The sequence below is a fragment of the Tachysurus vachellii genome, chromosome 2 (assembly GCF_030014155.1).
Source record: "Tachysurus vachellii isolate PV-2020 chromosome 2, HZAU_Pvac_v1, whole genome shotgun sequence".
Lineage (NCBI taxonomy): Eukaryota > Metazoa > Chordata > Actinopteri > Siluriformes > Bagridae > Tachysurus > Tachysurus vachellii.
In genome coordinates this window covers 27,210,993-27,232,299 of record NC_083461.1, presented here as the reverse complement: position 1 = coordinate 27,232,299, position 21,307 = coordinate 27,210,993, and the positions used below count along the sequence as shown (strand labels likewise).

The following is a 21,307-nucleotide window of genomic DNA, read 5'->3' as shown; positions in this document are numbered from 1 at the left end:
GTTCGGCTGCGGCCCCGACGTCCCACCTCCTCAAAAATTCATGACCCCTCAGAAATCTAGGGAGGGGAAATCAATACAACTGCCAGCCCAACATTGGCTGCAGAGTTACCACACCATGCAACATTGATAGAAAATAAGCTGAGGGGGATTAAAAATAGGACAGAAGTGTAGAGTTGGACGGGAATAAGGAGGATTATCGTACATGTAGATACATATTCATCATTACAGAGTGAGAACGAGTGAAATTGCATACGAGAGACCTCTGCAAATCTCCAGCGTCTAGCCATTGTTGTTATTTGTAGAGCCGGGCCATGCTGGTATTGTGTTATTCAGAGCTTATTGTTTCTCAGAACTCAATGGAGTGGCGTGAAAAGAAGATCATGAGCAACAACAATGCTTTCCTCGCTCGTAGTTGTTCGATCTGTCATCCTGCATCTGCAACCACACTCGGTTGAGATTCGCAGTAACACGCTAGCCCTTATTTTCCCAAAGCCGGATAACGTGCGTTCAACACAGACTTATTTAGAAATAATCAATTTTCTCACAGATCAGAAGGCTTTTACCTTTTTATAAATGTTTATATAACATTTGAATGCGAATATCTTCGCAGAAAACAAAGTGAAATGCAAACGATCATCGACGTAGCACAACCGGATCCATCAGGAAAGAAAAGGCATCACATTTCTTCATGATATACAACAATGGGAATACATTTCATGTTTTTATTTTGGCTTAGCTCTTTGTGGTGGAATACAGTTGTCAGAATAGAACAGTTGGATTCAAATCAAATGTTGATGGCGTTTGGGGTTTACCTGTTTTTTTAAGTTTATAAAATTCCCTGCGCATGATCTCTTCACAGTTTCCTTTTTTTTTTCAAGCCATACATGCAAAAGAACAGTCTAGAACATGAATTTCTTGATCCACACTCAAATAATCAGATAGAAAGACATCCACAAACACTTTCAGACCCCTGTATCTCGTGCGCCTTCGCCGTGGGAACGACGGGAAGATTCAGTACACAGCCGAGTGGCAGTGAGAGAACGGTAGATTCAGAGCTCTCTTGTTTACTTCCACTGATCATCCTGTTCGTTCCGAATGCCAGATTTTACATTGCAGCTGAACATACATGTACACACACACACACACACAATGTCACATATTGAAAGGTAAGGACTCGAAACATCAAGGGCTCGCTCTCGCTACTGCTGGTGCTGGGACACTAGAGAGCAGTCTACACCTTCTTTCACAAAAACCTTCTTTCTTCTGTCTCTCTGCCAATGCCACAGGATTTACTCCAATGCCTGCCAATATTCCCTCATCAAACACCTCGAAGGAAAGAAGGAAGTTTATATAATATCTCAAAGATTCACAGTAGATCTGCCAGATAACCATCTCTTTATTTCTGGATGAGTATTAAGGCTTTGTTTTGTCTCGCTCTGATCACACCACTGTCAAGCACAAGAAGGCAATAGGCACAGGTTTGAGCCTTTAATCACCCTCGTTCTCTTTTATTTTACCCCTACAGCAAACCGCATCATGAATTGATCATGTAAAAGATGGCGCACCATCTGATCTGAATGTGTCATACGTCCCTTCTTTGTTTCCTCTGCCAATTTGCTTAATCTGTAAGGAGAGGGACATGGGAGTAGATAAAAAAGCAAAAAAGCAAAACGCAACCACAACATTAACATCAAATTTGCACAGTGATTATCCCTCACATACGGTGAGAAGCAGATCGAACAAGAGAGAGTAAGCAGACGGGAGAGATCTGAATTCTGAATTTCAGATTGAGGCTTTCAGATCGAGACCACCAAACAGGTCGTCTGTTCAAACACAACATCGTCAACTTGCCGGTCCTCCCCAGCCACCCTTAGACTAATCTCCAGACCTGACTATTGTGAATTGCTTTTTTTTTTATTTATTTAAACATTTGATTCTTTTTCCATAGTTTACAAAAGAAATGAGAGCTTCTTGTATTTTTATTTCCCACTCTTGCATTTCTGCAGTTTAACATATTTTACACAGACTTATCTCATTAAATTTTTTAACCCATTTAGATTTTTGATACCACAATGAAAAAAAGCATGTTTTCATCAATGTCCTCATTAGCTTTAAATCTTCTGTAGTAGAAAGACACATTAAAGCTCAGATATCCACGCTTCACAACTTGACCTTGTGTGTGATTTGTCCCTGTATTCCTCAAAGATTCTCACTCATGCTTGTAAACCAGTCCCTAAACCAGGTCCATCAAAACCCACTGTGGCCTTGTAGATTAGCAGTAAATCCTTGGCCTTGTCCCATTTTTTTTTCCCAAATGTGCCATCGAGCCTCCTTGAGAAAGCAGCACAGTGTAATGCAGTGTAAAAGCATGTCCCATGTACATTGATCCAAAAAAATTTGTGATTGCAAGATATCCAGCAGCCAGAATGTCACACCTCGCACTCTCGAGATGCCTGTTGCTGGCAAGTGCAGGATCCGTATTCGTTTATGATGACAAGGGCCCCTTCGATATGGTTGGGCTTGTAGTCAACATAGTATTCGGTAGCAGACATGGTGTCCATCTGTTGCATGGTCTGCTTTTGTTTCTGCTTGCGTCGCTGGTTGCTGAAGCACTGTCTCATCTGCCTCAAGCCGGCTGGGAAACACTTCCAAGACACATAGAGCATGAGCACTACAATCAGGAATGAAAAGATGAGTGCCATGGTGCCTGTGACTACTTTGTGGATCTGCATGGTGCTTTCCAGGTCATCGGAGGCTGCAGTCACTGTGAAGGAATTGGTCACCACCTCGCCACCCTCTATGTCTTGCAAATCATATGGTGTCCTGGTGGGACCTTTAAAAATGGACCCCCGGGCCAGGTCTCTAGTGGCTGTGTAGGTCTTAGTGGTGACCTCGACCCCGTCCTCACATAACTGGAAGGCATAAACGGCATCCAGGATGTCCTCGCCTTGGGCCATGTCCGGGCTGGCACACTGCAAGGCACTGTCACGTTGGCCCTGGAAGCTGCTCAGCCAGGAGGCCAGGGCACAGACATTACGGCTGCACTCCCATGCATTCCCGGACAAGGTGATACTGCCCAGTGATGTCCAGGAGCCTAGAATGCGCTGGTCCACATAGGTCAGTTTATTAGAGTCCAGCATGAGCTCCTTGAGGTTGGGCACGCTCTCAAAGACATGTGGCTCAATGTATTCAATCTCATTGTTTGAGAAATCAATCTTTTCCAGGAAGTGCCAGGTCCAGTCTAGGGTGCTGACCACAATGGTGGCCTTGTTATTGCGCATGTAGAGTGTGCGCAGCGAGATGAGGCGGGGAAAGTGGGCCAGGTTGATTTTCACCAGCTCATTGTGCTCCAGATGCAGCTCAGTCAGCTTAAAAAGACCAGCGAATGAGTTGCGGGCCAGACTCTGCAGCTGGTTGTAGCCCAAATCCAGAAACTGCATGCTCCTGCAGTCCTGAAAGATCCTTACAGGCACAAATTTTAGGGCATTGTATCGTAAATGTAAATTCGTAAGCTTCCTCAGCCCATGGAAAAGGTCTGGCTCCAGGGACTGTAGTCTGTTGTAGGATAAATCCAAGATGCGCAGATTGGGTAGGGGTCTGAAGGTTCCATTAGACAGGCTCTCTATCCGATTGGTGCTCAGGTCCAATTCTTTAATCCTCCGCAGCCTCTCGAAGGCGCTCTCCTCCACGTATTCAATGTTGTTATGATCCAAGTATAGCCACGTTAGCTGTGACAGGCCAACAAAGTGCCCCTCACGCAGCTCTGAGATGTTGTTTTCCCGCAGGGACAAGCCGGTGGCGCTGCTCAGGTTGTGGGGAATGTCCGTCAAGTTGAGCCCCTCACAGTAGAGGAGCTTGTTGTCGCAGCGGCACAGCCTCGGACAGCTCCCCCCCACCAGGGGAACCATTTTCAAAAGGATGCCCAGAGAGCACAGTAACAACCCGGGGGGCTTTCTTAGCGTCCACTTTAAATACAGACCAATTAGAAGGAAATCCATTAGCATGAATATCCTGCAGTGTCGTGAAGAAGAAGTTCATTGACTCTTTTAGATTTGTCTCATATGGAGCAGCATGATTATTAGTATTTTTCTTGTTAATGTGGTTTGGCTGATGGCAATTTGTTACTCAAAGTGAAAGAAAATCTGGCCAAACAGAAAAGAAAAGAGTCAATATGGGGAAACGGCAAGTCACTTCAACCATGTTAGATCGGGAAACGAAAGGAGAGACAGCCGAGGGTGAAAAAGCATTCTTCCTAAATCACATAAAACAGGATTCCTACTCACCCCTTTTCCAGAGGCTGACAACCTCTATTCAGCGACTCCCTTTGTGCCTGCAATAATTAGGTGTGAATAAAAAAAAGATCCCAGTGTGGTACAAATGAAGCCTCCCCCCTCCTTTTCAGCAGCTACCAAAATCTGGCAGACTTACAATGTCTTAGTTCTCCTCGCGTGAAAGAGCCAGAAAGAGGAGGAATCCAAGTGGCATTCAGTGCACTCGCAGGAAATGCAAGCTGCCCAGACCGCATGCATGAGCACAGTCCTCCCTCTCCTGCTTCTCTGCAGTGACTGCTGCGCTGATTAGAGTGAGATGAGAGGATGAAAAAAAAAAACAGACACGTTCACAAAGAGGGGGAAGTCAAAACAGAACTCTTTTTTCCTCGCCTGTATTTTTTGTGCGACCGACTCTGTTGAAGTGTCTTCGCAAATTAAAGTCCGTTACTTGAAGCCGTCTGCAAGCTGCATGGCTCGTATCCATTCGGACTGGTCATCATTCTCTCGGTGGACAGCTCCTCAGAAATAAGCAGTCGTTTGAGATGAATACAAGATGCTCTGGCATTTTTCCTTCTCTCTTTCTTCTTTTGATGTTCTTTTCTTTTTAGTCCAGTGTCCTTTCAGCCAGGTTTCCAGTGAGCCCTCTTTTGAGAGTCGCTCATTTTGTGTAGGTTGAGAAAAAGGCTGTTGCTGAGAGTAGATGCTGAGGCATAGAGGCTGAAAGGCAGGGCTGGTTTGTGGAGAGAAAAGAGAGAGAGAGGAAAAAAAAACGAGAGAATGAGAGAGAGAGTGAGAGAGAGACGAGTTGGAGCCCTTGCAGCAGAGTAGTGCAATGCCAGTGCATGCAGAAACACCTTCTGTTCACTAAGTGTCGTGAGCCACTCACAATTCAGCCGAGCTCTCTCTCTCGCTTCTCTCTCTCTCTCTCTCTCTCTCTCTCTCTCTCTCTCTCTCTTGCCATCACTTGCTCACTCCTCCTCCTCCTCCTCCTCCTCCTGCTCATGCTTTTCTGTTCCACTCTTTTCCCCTACTCTTTCCATCTCCCTTTTGCTTGATTTCTCACAGTGTCTGGTACATTTTCATATTCAAAAGGGTTTCGACTAGGGTACTTTAAACGTAACAAACAGATGAAGACACACACACACACACACACACACACACATCTCTCTGTCTGTCTTCGACTGTCTATATCACTCCTCCCACCCGCTTCTCTCTAATGAAGTGAAACAAGCCATATATCTGCCTCTCCTTTTTTGGTTTTATTCAATCCCATTTGCTCATTTCTTTGCACAGCATCTAATGAAATTGTGCTCTGCATACATTCCCTGCGGCACACACATAAGCCGAAACGTTCATACATAAAAACAAAAAACACATCACAGCTATTGTTTAGTTCTTCTTCATGTTTTTTTTTTTTTTTTTTAAATCTTGCAGTTGTCTCATGGTCTACACAGTGTTAGTGTTCTGTTACAGCTCACATGGCCTGTTTTTTCTTGCCTAGTGTGAGTTTTGACACTTGGCTGACTCAGGCCAGCCTTGACACAGACGTTGAACATAACCGCTCAGAAAGATGAATGGACTTCCCAAACAAACCATCGCATCTCTAGTGCTACTTTAAATGATTATTAGCATCAGGTTGCAGTTGCTGTGGTTATGGTAATAGCTAAAACATCCTGTGCCCTGCCCTTTAAAAACCACTACATTTGCATTTCATATTCTATGTCTTGCCTTGTTGACCACGGCAGTTTGAAGCCCCGGTATCCGGACAGAATGCAGATATCATCTGTTGCCACTTAAGGCGCATTAAATAAATATTCCACTCAGGACCTCGGGCTCTGGTGCGCCTCAGATCTCTGATAGGCCACCACAGCTTTGTCATTTCATTCTGATTAATTTTCAAGGACAATCAACTGTGAAACTCCCTGCGCATGAAGCGACCATGCGTGTGTTTGGCTGCCTCACTTCCAACGCCTGCCATAATATTAGCGTCAACCCCCTTCCCTGCTTATCATGCTGTGAAATATCAGTTAATCAGACAGTCGGAGACGAGAGAGGAATTTTGGGTCAGTCGGTGGAAGTGGGGGTCATTCAACAGCCTCTCATGCTAACTGATTATCACTCTGTGCTTATTTTCTGTACTTTTAGCTAGATCCCAGTTCTGATTGGACAGAAGGTACTAATTGACATTCTACAACATAGAACATACAACATAGTTCTAAGGTGTTATGAGTACTACAGTAACAGATCATTCACAGGGTTTTTTCTTGGTTGTATGTCTTTAATGAAGAAATGCAATCATTGGATGAAGAGGAATAAAACACGTTGCGGTTCTAACAGTAACTCTGTTGTGGATTGTTTTTTGCTCTAGCAGCACCACAGTGGAAATATCTACAACAGCATTAATTAGCTTTACCTCATGAATTTAGTTTAGATATTTTTTGTATAGTTTCAGTGAATTGAAAATTTGAAATCAGCTTAAGCTAAAAATTTTAAATCATTTCAAATTAATGTTCAAATTTGAGAGAGTTTTACTCTGACAACTTGGCATCAGAATCAGCAGTAAACGATGGAAGCAATTATTTCTAAATTTGCAATTAGTGCTGTTTTGTAAGAGTGGCACGGGCTTTGAAACTGAACCAAGTGAGGTGTTAAATTTCTTTGAGAAACAAAAACATCAATATGGTGGCCTTTGATTGGCTAATGTGTATCCACGGGATACAATGGGTGATCAGGAGAAGGTGCCTAAACCAAACTACCGATTTTTTGTCTTTTACGGTTCATTTTAATGTATCTTATTAATATAAATGTGGAATTTTATTTATTTGTTGGGAAAATAGTGCATTCTTTTAGCTCATGCTAATTAGCTAACAATACAAACAGGATTTAGTTAGTCAGTCGTAACGGACTAATCAGCATAAACCAATAAATTCTGCCTTTAACTAGTTCTGGTCTGTTGATATTCATACTGGCTCTTGATCATTTGTTTTGGTATTCATACTGGTTCCAGCTCAATTATACTAGTTTATTGTACTTAGTGCTGATCTGGTTCTTCATGCTGGTTCCTGCTCACTTTAACTGGATTATTCGGTTAGTTCTGGTCTTGCTGAAGCTGGTTAATTCTGGTTGCAGGTTGTGTATAGGTGCTGACTAGTTAATACTGCTCTCGAATGGTTTGCTCTGGTTTAGTCTGTTTAGTACTAAATTCTTTAGCATTCAGTTAGCTTTCTAATCAGATAAACTGGCAACAGACTAATATAGAAATATTATTGTTACAGCTTATCAATGCCAGCTTCAGCTTTTATACCAACTAAGGTTTTAAGGATGGTAAATGGTTCTAACTTTGGAAATGTGTCTACACAGAACCTGTAAGCATTTCTTGTCAGGGTTTCTGGTCCTGTGGTTTGTGCTGGTTTAGCTGGTCTTGCAGTAGACGATGCTTATTGATTATTGACTGCCAGAGTCACAGCTGATTTTTGCTGCTAGATTGCAATTAGAACACATTGTCCTGGTCATGTTGCTGACTAGATATCCGGTTTTTCACTCCTTCCTTACCCTAATCTATAGCCATAGCTACATTTCGTTTCACACCTTAAATGCTCAGCAGAGTTTTGACAGAGAATGGATGAATTGAGCAGCAGAGTCAGTAGAGCAGAAAAAAAGAAACCTACCCCGAGTACTGACCATCTATATGCGGTCCATCTCTCTTCTGCCTCTCCCCATCTCTCTTTAGCCATAATTAATGGGTGCACCATCAGCTAATGACTTGGTACCCTGTAATGACTTGACACAGCGTACAGGAGATGGGAGTATCCAGGCCATTAGTTTTACAGACTTTTAAAAGCTTTGGCAGTGGTGATTTTCAACCAGGGCATTCTGTCCTGTTACTATGTGATGACCATGGATAGTGGTCAGGAGAAAAAGATGACCTTGACTCATCTTCATTTTATTCTCACTGTTGAGGTCATGAAGGGGGGTTTAGATTCAGTCATAAACTAAGTAGGAGCAGAAGATCCGGTGATATCGCACAGAGATTGCTTCTAATTTGAACGGCTCGCTAGTTTCCAAAGAAATTTATTTTAGACTAAATTAAAGGATAAAAAAAGTTAGAACCTCTCGTAAAATTAATTTGGAGGTTATGGTGTAAATCAATTGAGTATGATGAAAGGGAGAATAAATTAAACAACCGGCTTATATCATCTCTGTTGTATTGTTAATAAAACTGAATCGATCCAGGGAGCAGTGTGACTGATAGGAGCTCCAAAGCTGATACCGGGACAGAGAAAGTTATGCTATTAGTAAAGCACTGAGTTATGTGCTAAATAATTATACCTATATTGTCCACCTCAGGCTTTTTGCCTTGCTGAGACAAGTCTTTAAAGAAGCACATTATAAACATAATCCATCTTCATTTGCATCACAAATAGGTCTATATGCACATCACTGGCTAGACCAATAAACATAAACTAGACAACGCAGGGGCATGAAATTATTCAGATTATTAATTAATGATGTACTCTGTTTACCCTGGAATATATTTAATCAATAGCTTATTATGCTCTCTATAATGCTTTCTGCAACATTAGGTTTTTAACCATGTTACGCTGCTCGATGTGGTTACTGTGGCTCTGCTGATTAGCAAACATCTCTTTCATGGCATATTGCACAGTTAGCAAAACGCAGCATAGCCGTATGTACCATCATTTTGTCCTGACATTCTAATAGATTCCTGATTTACCCAGGCCTGATGAGTCCTAAAATGAGCTTTTTTTTTGTTTGTTTTTTGCACAGAAGTCATAAGGAATCTTTTACCAAAGGTTCACAAGGTGCAATCCTGATTTCAAATCAAAACAGAACAAGAACTAACTGAGAACAGAGCCACGGGGATCTCTTGTATTAAGACATGCTAGCTCTCGATTCTAGCTCTCAAAATCTCAAATGCTAACTTGTCAAAGTCAGCAATCATGTAGGGGATGCACTTATTTCCAGGGATTTCAGAACAGCGTAACAGATATTGCATCATCGGGTAGGCGTGGCCTATTTGATAATCTAACCCTAACCGTAGTTTTTGGTTGTTTATTTGTTTTCAAAAATAGCTTAACTGTAAGATAATAAAGCATAATAGATATAAAATATAAAATCTACCTGGGTGACTGTTTTGTCCTTCATTATCCATCGTAGGTATGCTCTTTTTTTTTGAAAGATAGCGTTTACCAAGACCTCCAGACACACGAACGTTTTACGCCGTGGTAATGAAACCCCTGGAATTTAGTGAATGCCAATTATGTAGTGACAGATATCAGGATGCTATGGTGACCAGAGCTGTAACCAGGACCAACATTTTAATCTACCCTCAAGTCTACGTTATTGAGTTATTGTAAACCATAGACCTGAGATGGTAGTTATTTTGGATAGCATATTTACAAAAAAAAAAAAAGGACTGTTCTTATTGTGCATACACGTGCAAAACAAATGTTCTCTTCTAGCAAAAAACATATGTAAGTGTTTGTGTGAGATGAGTTGCAGCTTCTTTCCTCAAAACCATGTTTTTTGAGGTTTAAAAGCTCCAACTGACCTGAGGTCAGTCAGTCACCAGTGCTGGGTGGGTAATGATAGAATGCACTTTTTTTTCTGCATAGAGAAGTACATCCTGCTTCCACATTGCCAGGACATGACTGTTTCCATACTGTTTTGCGGAAACTAGATCTCTTAAGTGAGAGGTTAAAAAAGAAAACAACAGTTCCGGATCTAGCTGTCCTTATAGCCTGTTCTGGCCGTGATGGTGACTGGAAATGAAGCTGTGTTAAAGATTCCAGTTTCGTTTCAATTCAATTCAAGTTTATTTGTATAGCGCTTTTTACAATTGACATCGTCTCAAAGCAGCTTTACAGAACATAAACATACAACAAAAGGTTATTATAAAGAATAATATAAAGATTAATAGAATGAAAAATTCAAGATTAATATTTAATGGATTTAGTTCACAATGTGTATGTATTTATCCCCAATGAGCAAGTCTGAGGTGACTCAGGCAGCAGTGGCAAGGAAAGATCCCTGCGTAAACGTGCCCTCTTACCTTCAAGATATTGCTTTCGGGTCATAAAAGTGTTCAATTATTTTAAGTCATCATGCAAAACATCTTTAGGATGATTTAATTCAGCAATTCTTATTGTAGACGCTTCTGGAAAAGTGGTACCGAAAACCCCATTGCAACTTAATACACGTTTTTGTTTTTGTTGTTTTTTTCCCATCTAGAAGGTGCTGACATATTGATTTGGGTTCCTCAGCAAGACCATTTCCGACGCATTGTTCTTGAGCGAGAGTGAAGTTGGTGGTTTATGGTTTTGATGTTATTCTCACAAGGAGCACAGCAGTGTGAAGTCATTCACTTTAATTAGAATTACTGCAATTGATGTTAAAGGGACTTGTATGGAGTTCCTGTTGTGACTCCATGGTTTCCTACTGGGGTAATAACAACTGCTAGTGTGTGTTATTCACTCTGAGGCAAAAATAGAGCTAAACTGTATACTATACCTGTCACTGTGGTGGTAAGTTCAAGGGAGATACCTGAAAATGGGGACATAGTGTAGTAATTTACGGTGAATAAATGGACCATAATTACTTTTAAAGCTTTAAATCTACACTATATGAACGTTCCGAGTTAAAAGGCAGAAAAGATGTCGGGTGGAAGTGCATTCTATTAGACATTTTATCTATTTTCTGTCCCGAAGATAATTAACATAACCGGTAACTCCTTGTGTAAATGCTGCAAATAAATGCCTTCAGAAAACTATATCCTGCAGCTCTCTCTGATTCAGCTGTTACTTTCTACATGTTAATGCATTAAAATGAGCCCATTATCGTAAACCTGTGATTTCTTTTTTTTTTATGTCAGAGCTGAGAATCAGAACTCAGAATTCACCAGCGCTCAGCCATATACAAGATTACAGTGAAGACTATCATGATTTACTCAACCTAAACATCGCCAATTTTATTTTCTGTTCTTCACAATATGGTCTTTAACCGTTTGCTTCTATGAGCTTAAGAATTTTGTCCTCATTTTCAATTTACTAAGAGCAGTGAGAGATTGATTTTGAGTAGTAGTTTAGAGAGAAATGAAAACAATTCTGATAAAGCCTTTGGAACAGTGCGAACGTATCTGTTCCAACACAAAAAAATGTTTAAGACACCAGTAATAGCAGAGAATTTAATACTTGCGCATTGTAAGTGCTTATATTGAACGTGTTGTCATGTTTTAGTGAGATTAGTGAATCGTCTGCCCTCAAATATGTTTTGTTGTAGTTGCTGTAGTTTATTCGAGTTTTAATTCCTCCCAAGGATATTATCTGCTCTCTCTAACACATACACAAAACAAAAAAACAAAGGATGCAGTATGATATGAACGTGGAATAATACTGAAAAACAAACAACTGTTGCTAGCAGTTTTTAAGAAATTAAGACAATTTAGCCTGTGAAAATGTATTCAGTGTCTCTTGATGCAGGATCTGTTGGGATGATGTGTTACAGTCATTAACATCATTATGCTTTCGCTCGTCATTACCGTTAGATCCTGCAGGCGATGTCATCACTGCTTATTATCCTAATCATTATGGGCCACAGGATGGCACCCATGAATGCACCTCGTCATGTATGCAAGTTGACATGTTTACACATCTCTTGATAATTAGCTATTACTGATTATAGATCTGTTAGTCTAAATGGATGTTGAACAATGAAAGGTCTAAACGGAGTAGGGGATACTGTAATGGCTAATTGACCAGTCCTACAGAAAGGCAGCCATTCATGACAACTCCAGTGAACATTTTGCTGCTAAAATGCATGGCACGGGACATCGCGGCATGCTGGGTTAGACGTCTTCCAGCAGGGGGCACTAGGAGGCACACATCTTTGCAATTCTGGCACTATGGTTTCTGGGAGTTTGGAATCTGGTACAGTACTGAACAATTCTTCTGAAAGTTCCTCATGGTGCACTCTGGTGTGGAATGTACAGTATGATGAGCCTGGGCAACGACTTGTTAGTTGTTACTTGGTGTGGTGGTCATCACGTAGAGTCCTGGACCACTCATCAGAAGGTTTGTACCCCAATATGACCAAAGTGTTATTGTTGGGTTATGCTCTACCTCAATTGTAAATCATCTGGGTATAATAGTAGTAAATAGTAGTTTGACATGAGAGGGATTCAAGTACTGACCAGTGTTGAGCGACAAAACATTAAAAATAATGTAATAAATAGTTAATAATAACAATCAGACATAGTGGTATAGCAGGTAGGATTCAGCGCTGAGCTTGGGATACCATCTATAAGGAATTTTGCAGGGCTTCTCTGGTCTCCTTCCACACCTCCCAAACATACAGTACCATTTGCTGGATTATCTATTGTAAAGGTGTAGATATTCATGCTGCCCATCCAGGGTGCATTCTCACTCTATGCCTCATGCATCCCTGGCTACATTCTGGAGCTACTTCAACCCTGATCAGGATAAAGCTCTTACTCAAAAAGAATGAATGATCAAAATTGATCCTGGAAAGTACTATAGAGAATTTGGGCCAAGTGTGAAAATGCTATAAGTCAACTAAAGAGACCAGCCAAATGGTACTTCTTTATTTTATATAACAATTACTAATCAATCTCTAAAATAAAGTCTGCTGCCAAGCAAATGCTCAGCCAGCATAAACAACGCATAAACCCTTGAGTCTATGTGCAGACATGCTAACATAAACCATTCAGAGCAGGAGTAGACTTTGTTATTTAAAGACAATGCCTCCTGTACGCCATGTGAAGGACCAGGATTCTGTACATGTGCATTAAACGAGCTCGCTCCTTGGTGAAAATGTGATACCGAAAGCTTCACTAAGCTTCTTATAGGTATCAGGGAAAAAAAAATCAATAAAGCTTCATCTCAGTGGGTCAACCATTTGGTGACCCATGAAAGTTGTGTGGAGTGAGCGGTCCTGAGAGTGTGTTCACGCAAGTGTAAAGATGATTCAAAATTGTGTATGTGTGGACACACAGCTTTGTCATGCTTCAAAGGACAGACTGGTTTTATTGAGAATAGAGCAGGCCAAACCTTTGTTAGATACTTCAGTGGGCCTCATTTATCATGCTGGATACGAACGTTTATCAGCACATGCGCATGTGTATGAAGAACCTCTGTGAGGTCAAATGCAAGCCAAACGTTTAGATTTGAAATGAGGAAGATCTGATACTCTACATCAAACCTGTAGACTTATGAAATGCCTCAGCAAGCTTGCAGATTTTGTATTCTATGACTTCCTGCACTTTAATATTCTTTTTGTAGTCGTCAGTGTTTTCTGACTGCAGTATCTTCTTTGTGTTAGAAAGGTTTTCCACTCTGAGATGGATTGTGTTTAGTGGAAATGACATAACAAAGCAACGGCTATGTGCTCTTAAACATATGTGATATTTTAAAGAAAAAAACAGTAAAGCATCTTAATAAGGTGTTGAGCAAAGAACACCTTCAGTGCTCTAGATTTGATGGAGGTTGAGAGGTTCTGTCGAACGTGTTGATCCAAACCGAGCAGTTCTGGCTGGTAATCAACCGTATGTTCAATTCTGTTGAGATCTGATGTCTGTAAAAGCCATAGGATATAATTTGCATAATTGTCAAGTTATCTTAATCACTTCAGCTCTGCCCAAACTTGAAAACGGCTTGTTCAACACATGAAGGATGCAAAGGGACAACTCAATTCCTTTCTGGTATTTTTATTTTTCTTCCAGATGGTTTTGATGACATTGGTAATATGTTGAAACAGTTGAATTGTTGAGTATAATTGAATGAAATGAATGGCATAGGATTATGGACTACAGACTAAGGAATAGGCAATAGGCGATAGGCGATAGGCAATAGGCGTTAGGCAATAGGCAATAGGTGATAGGCAATAGGCGATAGGCAATAGGCGTTAGGCAATAGGCGTTAGGCAATAGGCGATAGGCGATAGGCAATAGGCAATAGGCGATAGGCGATAGGCAATAGGCAATAGGTGATAGGCAATAGGCGATAGGCAATAGGCGTTAGGCAATTGGCGTTAGGCGATCAGCGATAGGCAATAGGCAATAGGCGATAGGCGATAGGCAATAGGCAATAGGCGATAAGCAATAGGCAATAGGCGATAGGCGATAGGCAATAGGTGATAGGCGATAGGCAATAGGCAATAGGCGATAGGCGATAAGCAATAGGCGATAGGCGATAGGCAATAGGCGATAGGCGATAGGAGTTAGAAAAGCTCATTCATAGTGTATTCTTTCCTTTGACGAAACAATAATTTTCAAACTTACAGGGGCAGGACCACTTGCCCACACCACACAGAGACCTTGTCCATTGTGATGGAAATGTTTGTATTATACAGGTGATCGGTCACGAGAACTTTGATTGATTTATGGTGACAGTTCTGTCTAAAGGGGCAAGTAGAGCTAAATAAATGCTAGCAGAAATAAATAAATGCCCTCACAGCATAACAGTGACAGAGTCACAGTTTTTTTCACAGTTTTTTTTCCCATCTTTGTCACCTATGTGTTCACAGCACAAACACATACACTCCTCACTCCTCATCCACACACTTAGGCCCACAGATGTATATAGAACCTGGCAGCTTCGACATGTCTCACCTTATTTCCATGACTACCTCTAGACCTAAATTTAAAAGTCACGCTCTCGGACCATGTTTTATTAAAGTAAAGTATATTTAGCTGCACTTTTCACACCCTTATACTAACACACCTACCTGAGGCTTTCAGTCAAGGAGAATAAAATACATAAAAACCTCACTGTTCTGTTCAGTCGAGCCAGTTGTAGCGATCATTTGTTTAGCCTAAAATAGAGATTCGCAAAGCTTCAGTAAGCTTCTTGACTGGTGACAAGCCAAGTTGTTTCTTTTATGCATCCTATTGCCTGCGGTGTGAGAAGGACTTTCTAAGACCTGATTAGATCCAAATAAACAACTACTGTTTGTTTTTTCAAGCCTGAAGAATAAAGCAGACTGGTAAGGCAATTCTTCACTTGTTGGTAGCTTTTGCTCAATCCGTATCCAGTGCTGACTGGTGTCATGAAATTATATTTAAAAGGGGTTAAAAGCAGTGCAGAAACACACTGTTTAGAACTCATTGTTAAAGCAAGAACAGGTGTTCACTTTGGCATCCTCCTGCCAATCCATTTTGCACCACTCCCACACCAGGTTGATGCCAAGAACCTGGCCGACTCAGCTGCATGCCAGACAGTTTTTGGACAGCTCTGGATAGCTTCTAACGAGTGAGGAACTACTTAAACTTTGCCAAGCAATCCTTTGACACGGCTCGTTTAGATGGCATATTATAGTCGCTCCTATGCGCTTTCTGTTTCTTCGTGTCTATCAAAAGCTCAACGCTACATCGCGACACCGTGGGTGTGTTTGTACACGAGACGTAATAAACATGCGGTCCAATTGCTTTGGAATGATCAAGAGTGTGCTGCAAGATTTCCGAATGCCTTTGAGCTACTGGATCTCCAAAGAAAAGCCATGCAATACTGATGCAACATAACATCCTTGAGTAGCCTTGAATGTTTGATTAGCTTCCAGAGTTAATGTGTTCTGTTGTTTGAACTGGAACATGTGCTTTGCATCAAACCTGATTGTAGGAGTTTTGCTCGGTTCTGGATCCGATAAATTGTCAGCATTGATAAGGAGTATTAGATTATTGGGTATCAGCGTACCCAGGTTGACTTCCTCGGCTACAGTAGTTTCTAGAAAAAGCTGCATATAATCTCCAACGATGGTCGTATCAAGGAGGGATTTTTACTGCGTGTAGATTATGTTTAGTCTTTTTTCTCATTTGAAGACAGTCAACACTTAGATGTCTGTGTTGTGTAATATCTATGGTACGATGATACAAAAAAAAAGCTGTGATTGCTTTCGATAACAACGTATAAATTGCTGCGGCTTATTGTATTCTGAAAAATATTATTTTCTTCTGGGGAAGCTCTATTGTGTGAAATTATGCTTTCTTCTTGTTTTCCAGACGACTTAGTGCACACATACGGGTGACATTTGTTATACGATTAAACGACAACTTTTTACAGGCAAATAATGTATACATCATTAAGTTTAATGTTAGTCTGTTATCTTAAATAATAGCTCTATCAATAATCAGCTTTCCAGTTCAACTGAGAAAACATGTTGGAAAGCAAAGGGTTGTCTAGACTTCAGGTAAATATCACCAGCATAGTCGCGTTAGCAGAAAACATTAAACACAACAAATCCTGAATCTGCTTAATATTTCTGACTTGACTGAGAGAGAGAGAGCGAGAGAGAGAGAGAGATAAATAGCTTTTCTTCTGTCCTCGTCAATGACAAGAAAAGCATTTCCATGTTAGTGTGTCCCTCTTGTCTTTTTTAGAGTTTATAATTAAATGTTCTGCTTTCTTTTCCTGGCAAAGTCAGTTATGACTTTTCTCTTTGATGGCAACTAAATGTCTATGTCTTTGATTTGTTCTGGAGAAATGCGAGACCGGAGTGTCTTAGCATTATCATTCGATTAACTTCAGCAGCTCTGCGGCTTCTATTTAAGTACTGCTGTCTCAGGAGGGGGCAAAGTTGATGGCCTTGGGGCTTTCTGCGGGCAGGTTTGGAATGAATGAGCGATCTCGAGCTGAATAAAGTGTCGAGCTAATCTTTTATTGCTTGCCCTTTTTTTTTGTTGTTGTTGCTGACCGATCCATAACGGCGATTTTGCTTTAATTTATTTGAATCGTCCAACAAAACTGCCACAGTGGTATTACATACTGTTACATCATACAACACTGATGGTGTTTGGTTCTGTATCGGTTAGCGAATCAGTGATCTTTGCTCCTTTTGTCAAAATCCATCAGTGGAAAAGGACCAACTCTGGACCACCACTGACAGAGCTCTGGTCCAGGAAGGTGTGAAGGACAAATGATAACCTTATTAGCTAGACCACAAGGCAAGTGGACACTCCAAATGTTTTTACAATGCTAACATCTTTAAGACAGTGTAATGTATGCATGCATACCAAAGTAATAGGAAGTGACAGATTCGTTTAGCTCTGGGGCTGAAACTGATGTACAGGTCTCACACATCAGGTTCACACCTTCATCACTCAAGTGCATCAGACAATTGTGAAAGCTCCTAATGAGTACAGAACTTCTCAACCCTTCCCGAATAAGCTTTTACGATGGCTCATGCAGACAGCACAATACTGCTGCTACTCCAGACAACAATCCTAAAGCTACGTCTCTTCCTGTGTCTCCAGCTGCAAAATACCATTTCAGGCTGTTTCACGCGTCACTTTCCTATGATGGACGGAGCACAAGAGTGATGATACGTTGTGGAGAACAACAGATGGTTCTGCAGTCAGTAAATGTACATCTGCAAAGTGTTAGGTAGCAGGTGAACCTGCTAAAACAGCAACTTGCTGTATATTTGAATTGCTGGTTCAATATTTAGACTTGTTTTAAATCCATTGCTCAGCCACTGTGTCTAAAATGTACTTCAGAAAACAACACCGCATGCTTTGAAATGACTCTTCATGCTTCCGAATACGATTTGGCAACGCTCGCTCTCGGCAGAATTACAGCTAAAGATGAGAAACTGCAGAGAAGTTTGGAGAAATGCACATTTCTTTTTCCAATAAAGAAGTCATTTTGAAAATGCAGAGCCGACATTCTTCGTGGTGCACGATGAAGCGCATGCGGTCTGTAACGTCGGGAGACTCCGTGCAAGTACTTTTGTTGTTTTTGAAGGAAATGAACCGTGTAGTTCTGCCCATATTTCAGTCAGAATTTCACTTGAGCTATAAAACTCCCAGATGATCCTGTTAGAGAGGGAGAGGAAGGAGGGGCATGTTTTATTCATTAATATTAATGGGAAAAAGATCTGTACATTTTGGATGAAACATGCAACAAAGTCATGAGTTATTATTGCTGTTTGAATGGGTTCTGAACTGTTTTTTTTTTTCACATGTGGTTTATTTATCCTTATTCTTTTTTCTTTCTTTATTTGTATTTTTAAATTGTTACTGTCCTTTATTTCGGATATTGATTGATTTGTATGTCTGTAGTTTGAAAGCCTTCTCTGTAATATGGCGTTAAACAGAGATGTAAACTTTTAATACTCCCGTAACACAGTTTCATACCGATTTCTACAAGGTTTCCATATTTTTGTCTTTTTTCTTTCCTGTGGCCCTTTATATATATTTTTTTTTACCATTCCAGAGAACGCAGAATGCTTTGTTCTGTTTTTGTAATAGATCAAGCCTGTGATGGAAGCAAAGCCCGCTATCTCTCATACCAGCAAACCAAGTGCACATCTTGGAACACTCACAAGCATACAAAATGCTTCACAGGCACAAAAACTCTCCCTATTTCTTTTGTCCTGCCAGATTTTATTTTCATTACGTTCAAGAAGCCATCATTGAATATTCTCCTCAGGCAGGATAGCACGCTAAGGGCTACATCAATGTTTCCTAAATCAGTCCAGGAGCTTCTTCTGAAACTCTGGCCAAAGTTGATGGAGTTACACTCTGTCTGCTTGGGCTCTGTCTTATGACCATGTCCATGGAAAGGAAATACACGTAAATACAGGATTAAGCCTTTCAGCCGGTGACATATGTTATAACCCTGCATGTGTTTTGCTAAGCCCAGGATCTCTCTATCTGTGTGTGTGTGTGTGTGAGCACAAGTGTGTCTGAAGAGCCCTCTTAACGCTCTGCTAAAGTGGGGCTGCAGCTCATCTTAACATCCTGCTCCTGACACTAACTCTTGCCAAATGGCTGCAAATACAATTATATCCTGTGCACATGGACACATGCCGTAACCCCAACAACCATCAGACAGTCAGCAGATTTAAGAGAAAGCACATCTCCAGTAAAGTTCTGTAAATATACAAGAATATCCAGGGGTTTGGTGCCGTGGTTTGGTTTGGTAGACATTAAAAATCCATTGTAAGGCTTTTCATTTACAACACAAACCTGGCAGCTGACCAAGATGTGTTAGAGAGTGAAATCAGATTCCTGACTACATGCTTCTGTCTTTTAATGTTTAATGAATCGAAATTTTAATGAGGATTTTGTGTGACTTTTGAGCACTTGGGTTACACGGTGCGCTCATAGGTTTTGTAGGATCGTGTGGATGTGGTCAGAGCTTCATCAGGAGCAGGTGGGTGGGATCAGAGACTCCATGAGATCATGAGGGCTGGTCATGGGGTGGGGTCAGGAGGTGTGGTCACTAAGAAGGCCATGTATGGTCATTAAAAGGGCATGAAGATGAAGAAGGTCATGTATGGTCATAAAAAGGTCATGAGGAAGGTTATGTATGGTCATAAAAAGGTCATGAGGAAGGTTATGTATGGTCATAAAAAGGTCATGAGGAAGGTTATGTATGGTCATAAAAATGGTCATGAGGACAGTCATGAGGTGGGGTCATACAGAAGGTCATGAGGAAGGTCATCACATGTGGGTATGATTAAGGTCATGAGGTGTGGTCATGAGATGGGGTCATAAAAAAGGTCATGAGACATTGGCATGAGGTGGGGTCATGTGGTATTGTTAGAAGCTGAGGTCATGAGGAAGGTCATGAGGTGTTTCATGTGGTGCGGTTAGGAGGTGTGGTCATGAGGAAGGTCATGTAGTGTGGTCACGAGATGAGGTCAGGAGGTGTGGTCATGTAGTGTGGTCATGCGGAAGGTCATGATATATGGTCATGTGGTGTGGTTAGGAGGTGTGGTCATGAGGAAGGTCATGTAGTGTGGTCATAAGGTGAGGTCAGGAGGTGTGGTCATGTAGTGTGGTCATGAGGTGAAGTCAGGAGGTGTGGTCATGTAGTGTGGTCATGCGGAATGTCATGAGGTGAAGTCAGGAGGTGTGGTCATGTAGTGTGGTCATGCGGAAGGTGACGAGGTGAAGTCAGGAGGTGTGGTCATGTAGTGTGGTCATGAGGTGAAGTCAGGAGGTGTGGTCATGTAGTGTGGTCATGCGGAAGGTCACGAGGTGAAGTCAGGAGGTGTGGTCATGTAGTGTGGTCATGAGGTGAGGTCAGGAGGTGTGGTCATGTAGTGTGGTCATGCGGAAGGTCATGAGGTGAAGTCAGGAGGTGTGGTCATGTAGTGTGGTCATGAGGTTAAGTCAGGAGGTGTGGTCATGTAGTGTGGTCATGCGGAAGGTCACGAGGTGAAGTCAGGAGGTGTGGTCATGTAGTGTGGTCATGCAGAAGGTCATGAGGTGAGGTCAGGAGGTGTGGTCAGGTAGTGTGGTCACATGGAAGGTCATGAGATGTGGTCATGTGGTGCAGTTAGGAGGTGTGGTCATGAGGAAGGTTATGTAGTGTGGTCATGAGGAAGGTCATGTAGTGTGGTCATGAGGAAGGTTATGTAGTGTGGTCATGAGGAAGGTCATGTAGTGTGGTCATGAGGAAGGTTATGTAGTGTGGTCATGAGGAAGGTCATGTAGTGTGGTCATGAGGAAGGTTATGTACTGTAGTGTGGTCATGAGGAAGGTCATGTAGTGTGGTCATGAGGAAGGTTATGTACTGTAGTGTGGTCATGAGGAAGGTTATGTCGTGTGGTCATGAGGAAGGTTATGTACTGTAGTGTGGTCATGAGGAAGGTCATGTAGTGTGGTCATGAGGAAGGTTATGTACTGTAGTGTGGTCATGAGGAAGGTTATGTAGTGTGGTCATGAGGAAGGTCATGTAGTGTGGTCACGAGGTGAAGTCACAAGGTGTGGTCATGTGGTGTGGTCATGCAGAAGGTCATGAGGTTAGGTCATGTGGTGTGGTCATGAGGTGAGGTCATGAGAAAGGTCATCAGGTAGAGTCATGAGGTGTGGTTAGTTGGTGTTTTCAGGAGTCGTGGTCATGTGGTCTGCTCAGTGGCAGCAGGCAGGTGCAGTTTCTGCTAGTTGACACTGACAAATTGTAGGATGGCAGCAGAATGAAACAATCAGCATCATTCAACAGCATGACTGTAAAACCCTGGAGAAAATCTTCCTCTGAAAATTTTCTTGATGCTCC

At 41.6% G+C, this 21,307-nt stretch overlaps 2 protein-coding genes across 2 annotated transcripts in view; one reads left to right on the top strand and one right to left on the bottom strand.

Moving 5' to 3' along the window:
• ctnna2 (catenin (cadherin-associated protein), alpha 2) overlaps nt 1-21,307 on the top strand; it is a 267,885-nt gene that overhangs the window by 172,496 nt on the left and 74,082 nt on the right. The gene's annotated exons all lie outside the window — the stretch shown is intronic.
• On the bottom strand, nt 1,962-5,076 carry lrrtm1 (leucine rich repeat transmembrane neuronal 1). The gene is made up of 2 exons (XM_060891735.1): nt 4,284-5,076; nt 1,962-4,142 (listed from the first exon to the last, which is right to left on the bottom strand). Exon 2 carries the CDS (start codon nt 4,002-4,004, stop codon nt 2,430-2,432), a length of 1,575 nt encoding a protein of 524 aa, XP_060747718.1. The 5' UTR covers nt 4,005-4,142; nt 4,284-5,076; the 3' UTR covers nt 1,962-2,429.

Coding starts and splice junctions, on each gene's coding strand:
- lrrtm1 (XM_060891735.1), bottom strand. CDS start 4,004: ATGCTAATGGATTTCCTTCTAATTGGTCTGTATTTAAAGTGGACGCTA.